The following is a 6,612-nucleotide window of genomic DNA, read 5'->3' as shown; positions in this document are numbered from 1 at the left end:
GTACTACTGTGCTCTGAAGCCCACAGTGACTAAAACACAATCAACACTCACACAAAAACAGAGCAAGTGCTCAATTATGTGACATGCAAATCTCCACGATATCAACTTCTGTACCACAACTATAACACGTATAAAATCAGAAATGTAAGAATTTTTTATTATTTAGTGTTGTGCAAAGTGCATTTCACCCACTCTATACATTTTAGTTTTACATAAGCTGCCGAAAAATTATCTTCATAATCTTCTGTGAACCTGCATAAAAATTAAATCACATTTATTAATCTAAATTTAATGTTTGGTTTTAAAATATGTGCAGATTTGACAACCTTTTGGCATTAAACTAAAAAAGGATGAAAGAGGAGGAGTTTAGCACATGCATCTGAGATGATCTTGTTACATTTGCTAGACTGTCACAAAGCTCAGTCCTGCTGTAGTGAAACACATACATGCACAATGATTCTTCATTCAGTCATTCTGCTTTCTGCCTTGACATGTAAGTGCTTTTGTGTATGTTTTGCAAGCTTTTGCACTTTAAAAAAATCTCAGAAACTTTTAGAACATAGATATAATATTTTGTCATCAACAATTTCTCATGCTAAATTAACTTATTTAATTGATCAATCAATTGATCAACATTCATTTTTAATATAATTAAATAGCATTGTTTATTGTATGTATACAATTTCACATCACTGTAATCAATCAATTTCAAAGTTGTTCTTTTGCTCTTTTCCAGGTGTGAGTTTTGGAGATGAAATCACACCAGACAGCACTGAGAAATCTGCTGCAGTGGATTCAACTGTTACTTTATCCTGCAGTTATTCCTCTGCACACTCACTTCAATGGTACCGTCAGTATCCTGGATCAGCTCCTCAATTTCTTGTGCTCATAATAGAGAGTGTGAAAGAGACTAAGACATCTGATGTAGATCCCAGGTTCTCTACTAAGCTCAGAAAAGAAAAACAATCCACAAAAGAGATCACCCGTGTGGATCTGATCATCTCCTCTGCTGCAGTATCAGACTCTGCTCTGTATTACTGTGCTCTGAGGCCCACAGTCACAGGAAACACAAGAACACTGTACAAAAACCTGACATAACTCTACCTTCTACTAATCAGACTGGAACACATAACAATCAAGAGAATCATGTTCTTAAATTGCCAACTCAGACACTGAGAGCAAAAGTCTGATAAAATACATTCAAAGACACGTTTTAAATTAGATTTAATAACTTTGTACAAACCCAAAATTTTCGTGATCATATGTACTGTAAGTGAAAGGTACATTTCACAATGTAATTGCTAACAGCAGTTTACTGCTGTTTATTCATTGGTGAATCCAGTGACTAAACCATCAACTTCCTGTTCCTGTTAGAATCGTGGCAACTCTGTTATCTATATCGTGATTATTTTATATACAGAAAGCAATCAAAGATTGTTTTTTTATAATCACTGCAGCAGTCAATTCAAGATCAGCATGAGTCTATCAGTCATTTGATTTCTGCATTTTCACCAAAACTAATGTTATAATCAATGACACTTTACACAATTCTCAATGAGTCGTGTTTTCATTATGTTAGTTATGATAAAAGTATATCCATCATGATTGTGTTTGGCTACAGTACAGCGCTGCAACCTTTGATGCAATGAGAGGAGTTTTAAATAAAAAGCCATAAACAACACTTTTCACCATTAGTTAATTTTAGCGGCTGTTATAATAAAATCTCAGTAAATGTTTTCAAGAGAGTTCTGCATATAATACTCATTTCATGTGGAAAGGTGTTTACACTGAAGTCTTACAGCAGAGATGTCCCTTCAAACAGAGTGTTCAAATCAGAGGGCTAAATTCAGGGTAGAAAAGGCCCATTTGTATCTAAATTACGTTTTTGATGAAAAAAAAAAACATACTAAGATTATAAGTGCACCTCAGGAAAAGCATGTTATGACCCCTTTAAATTAATGTGACTTTCAAAGTACATTAAGCATGCTAATACTGTTTATTACACCAAATCCATACAAAAATAGCCTAAAATTTATGTTTAGTGGATTATCATGTGTAACACACTGTGCTGGTATAATGTGCCACAAGGTGGCAGTGTTCTCAGACATTCACTAGGAACTGCAGCAATAAACATCAGCATTGAATTTACAACTGAACTTGGGTATAATGTGGCTCAGAGAGGAGGGACTCAGTATTCACAGATCTGACATGATCTAATGTGTTTGACCAAGACTTTGGTAGAAACTATTCAGTCTGACTCTTCTCAGCAGTAAACACTTGTAAAATGGATCTTTATTCAGTTTTTCTGTTCTGTGCATCAGCAGGTAAATATTTAGTTAATTATAAATTTTGTTTAATTAAAAACATTTCACTGAGAATAAATGTTTTTTTTTTCAGCTGCTGTCTTTGGAAATGTCATCAAAACAAACAAAACTGATGTTGTTTATGAAGAGGGTTCAGATATTACATTGTCCTGTAGTCAATCACCTGTAGCTTCAGATAATATCCACTGGTACCGTCAGTATGAAAGATCAAAACCTGAATTTCTTGTACTCACCTACGGTAGTGCAAAAGAAGCTGCGGTGTCTGAGGTAGATCCAAGATTCTCTGTTAAAGCTGAAAAACGGGAACAAATCCATGTGGATCTGGAGATTTTCTCTGCTGCTGTATCAGACTCTGCTCTGTACTACTGTGCTCTGAGGCCCACAGTCACAGGAAACACATCAGCTCTCTACAAAAACCTGTTACAATGAGTGACAAGAGAGAAACAGAGAAAAAGACAATGAGGAAGTAGTAACTGCCAATTACAATAATATGTCAGGGAAATAACAATAATAACAAGAACAGTGAATAAATCACAGGCAGTTACCTAAATCAAAAAGGACACAACTCATTTAATCAGTCTTTGGCAAAATTATAAAATCAAAGGAACATTCTAAAGTAAGTAAATCTTTGGCAAAATAAAGATGAAGAACATTAAATCCCCATAATACTGTGCTTTGACAAATCAATTAAAAATATTCTGTAATTCAGGAAACTGTCAAATATGACAAACATTAAAACATCTCAAATGATTCTCATGTGCAACACATGGGGCAGGATCATGAATGCCACACGATGGCAGTGTTCACACACATTCACATGGAGATAATGCTATTTTTAATTCTATAATATATATATATATAAAATAGCTAGACAATTCAATTACCAAATAAATATTCTTTATATTTTCATCAGTAATATTTCCATGCTCATGAGAAATGGCAGGAAATTAAACATAGTGAAAAATGCAAAGACATCGAACCATGCCTTTATAAAGCAGGAAGTTCCTGTGTGTGTTTGTGACTGATCTGCAGTGACTTACAGCTCAGAGCACTGAGAGCCTCAACAGAGAACTGAGCTGATCTGATTGAACATGGACAGATGCTTCATACTGATTCTCATTGTGGGAACAGGTACATTATTTATGAGTGAAAACAACTGAAAGTCTATTTACATTAGCACAGTATGTTTTTTAAAAGATTTATTTTATTTATTCATTTTTATTTAATTATTATAATTATTATTTTGTAAAAAGTGCTGTGAAATATGCTTGTGATATATAATTTTGTTAGCTTTCACAAATCAAAAATCTCTTAATTTGTGTTTATTGTTGACAGGTTTGGTGGCTGGAGACAGCATTGAGCCAGATAAAGGGACAGAAAAAACTTCTAAAGAAACAGAAACTGTCAAGCTGAGCTGCTCATACAGTACAAATAGTGAATATGTTTGGCTTTACTGGTACAGACAGTATCACAACAGAGAACCACAATTCTTATTATATAAATATGCACCGTCATTGGGTGATTATGAAGACACCTCTGATGATCGGTTTCATTCAGCTACAACACAAACATCCACTGAACTCACTATTACTGATGTACGTCTGTCAGATTCAGCTCTCTATTATTGTGCTCTGTTAGTAGCAGCCCAGTGATACAAAACATGATACATGTCATACAAAAACCTGAAGCTCTTTTCACTTTGAAAATATCGAGTGAAAACCACAGTCACAACCACAATCTATCCAGCCCTGAATGTAATAAAATATGTGCTCACACCTGTGAGAGTCTGAATTGGGCCTGTTATAAAACTTCAAAGAAAACATTAAGAATATGTTCAGGATATCATGTTCCATTTCTGCCTTTTTAATTTCATGCAACTCAATTTATTTTTTCCCCTAACTTTTCCTACCGTATAATTACTTAATTGTAATCATTAAAGTTTTTTTTAGGTATTATATGTATTTAAGTATAAAACTCATATATAATATATTCTGCTTTGGTTAGTATAAAATAATTTAGTATAATAATATTATTTGAAAAACATCACAGATTACAACCAAACCAAATCTGGTTCAAAAGATAAGACATAATTACATGCATTTTTAGATTGAATATTACTAATCTTACTTATTTTATTACAAATCTTTGTTTACATAATTCCACTATTCTTGGCTTTTCTTGACATCAGCCTCAGCAACTCATGAACATCAGCAAAGGCAAAACCATATGCATTTGCTACATTCTTAAATGGATATTATAAATAACTTCCTTTTTTAATACATGTATATATATATATACATACATACATTCAAGCAGTTTCTGACATAAGCATTTTTTTCCTATTGTTAGAAAATCAACAGACTCCAGCAGTGGGAGGAGTTTATTCACACTTTTGAGAGTGTGAGACAGAGTCAAACAGTTGTTCAAACACTATTTTTGCCATCACTGTCTCTCTGAAGACATCATGCTTGTCTTTACTTGGATAATAATCCAACTTTGCATGGGTAAGAGATATTCATTCAATCAATTTGTTTATTATGAAACAAACAAACAAAAAAAACACTTAAGGCTTTGCATCTGTTATACTAATTTACTGCTTGTTTAATTGAGACTTTTCTTTTCCACAGGAACTTCTTTTGCTGATACAATACAACCACTGTCTTCAGAAAAATATGTTGTTGAGGGTAAAAATGTGACTCTGTCTTGTAATTACAGTACCACTGGCACTGTTGACTCTCTCCAGTGGTATCGAGAGTATGTCGGAGCAAAACCAGACTTCCTACTTCTTGTCACTGAATATTCAAGTAAATCTGAGCCTGATCTTCGTCTGTATTCAAAAGCTACAAAAGAAATCAAACGTGTGGATCTGGTGATCTTCTCTGCTGCTGTATCAGACTCTGCTCTGTATTATTGTGCTCTGAGGCCCACAGTCACAGGAAACACAAGAACACTGTACAAAAACCTGATGCACGGTATTGCATCTGTATTACACAAATGTGTTTCGTAAACTGGTGGACTCAACAAATGTTCAGGAGGACCATTTTTACCTCCTTTCAATCTATTATGTTAGGGATAATGTACAAATATTGTCAGCCACATACAGTATAAATTAATATGAAATAGATTTTACAGTTAAAGTTTGAGTTTATTTTAATCTTACCTGTAGCTATTGCATTTTAAATCTTCCGCTAAGGAAAAAAAAAACAGTCCACAACAAAATGAAATTTCCAACTTAAACGGATGTAAATCTTGAATGCTTTGGTGCACAGACTTAACTTTGGTCTGTTTTGAAAGAAGACACTTCACAGATTATTGCTAAAGTGAGAGAGAAAAAAGTTAAATAAAAAAGTTATAGTTTATTTTTTAATGAAAAATGCACAAAAATACAATTTTCAAATGTTATATGAAATATATCAAATTACATCAAGCACAAGACACAAACTCATCTGCATTTACATTTACAGTGCTTTCTTTCACTATATGATTCAGTTTATTAAAATACATTTCGAATGATTACAAAATTCAAGATATGGGAGCAGAAAATGTATACATTTATATCAGTTAATATAGTTTATATAAATATAATTTATATATCAATGTAATTTATTTTCTTCAAAAATCAACATGATTTCAAATGTGATATTAAAATTATGTTATATTAATATACAGTTCAATAAACAAAAAGTTAATTAAGAGACTTAAGTTTTAGACATCATATTGCCTGTTTTTGCTCTATTTCGACAACAAAAATAACTCCAAACAAAGCCACAGCACTGTTTTGCACCTCTGAATGCCACTTCAGATGCAGCTTCTGTGTTTCCTCTGCATTCCAAAGATTAATTTAGTTGATAATTATACCATTTGTTTGGTAACAGCCCAAATGTCTCGTTATTCTAATTGACAAATTATATGCAAGAATTTGACTCAAAAAGATGATGCACACTTTAAGAAAAATGGCTTTATAAATGTAAAAATGCTTATAAATATATAAGCTTATTGGTAGATTAATTTCTATCACTTAGTATTGCCAAAAGACCCGGTACTTCGGTAACAAGTCGGTACTAAAAAATGAAAACGTTTCGGACCCAAGTTTTTTTAAGTAAAATGTTTCACAATTCGCAAATGCACAGGACGCGATTTACAAATGCTGCAGCTATCTACAAACGCACAGGACGCGATTCACAAATGCTGCAGCTATCTACAAATGCACAGGACGCGATTCACAAATAAATGCCAGGCAAAGTTGTGGTTGTGACATAAATATATATTTGTGAATATGTTTTTTATT

At 33.0% G+C, this 6,612-nt stretch overlaps 3 gene segments (V, D, J or C); all 3 read left to right on the top strand.

Moving 5' to 3' along the window:
• Positions 1-424: 424 nt before the first annotated feature.
• Positions 425-1,157, top strand: LOC107557294 (Ig kappa chain V-I region Hau-like). The segment is given in 2 exon segments: positions 425-493; positions 737-1,157. Coding segments are annotated over 2 exon segments (402 nt in total).
• Positions 1,158-2,284: 1,127 nt separating this feature from the next.
• On the top strand, positions 2,285-2,753 carry LOC107558660 (T-cell receptor alpha chain V region RL-5-like). The segment is given in 2 exon segments: positions 2,285-2,324; positions 2,398-2,753. Coding segments are annotated over 2 exon segments (396 nt in total).
• A 662-nt stretch (positions 2,754-3,415) lies between these two features.
• Positions 3,416-5,331, top strand: LOC107558650 (T-cell receptor alpha chain V region CTL-F3-like). The segment is given in 3 exon segments: positions 3,416-3,455; positions 3,660-3,780; positions 5,040-5,331. Coding segments are annotated over 3 exon segments (453 nt in total).
• Positions 5,332-6,612: the final 1,281 nt, after the last annotated feature.

Source organism: Sinocyclocheilus grahami, unplaced genomic scaffold, assembly GCF_001515645.1.
Source record: "Sinocyclocheilus grahami isolate Dianchi unplaced genomic scaffold, SAMN03320097.WGS_v1.1 scaffold21.1, whole genome shotgun sequence".
Classification (NCBI taxonomy): domain Eukaryota; kingdom Metazoa; phylum Chordata; class Actinopteri; order Cypriniformes; family Cyprinidae; genus Sinocyclocheilus; species Sinocyclocheilus grahami.
Note: the sequence above shows the minus strand (reverse complement) of the source record. Positions and strands in the feature narration are given on the sequence as shown.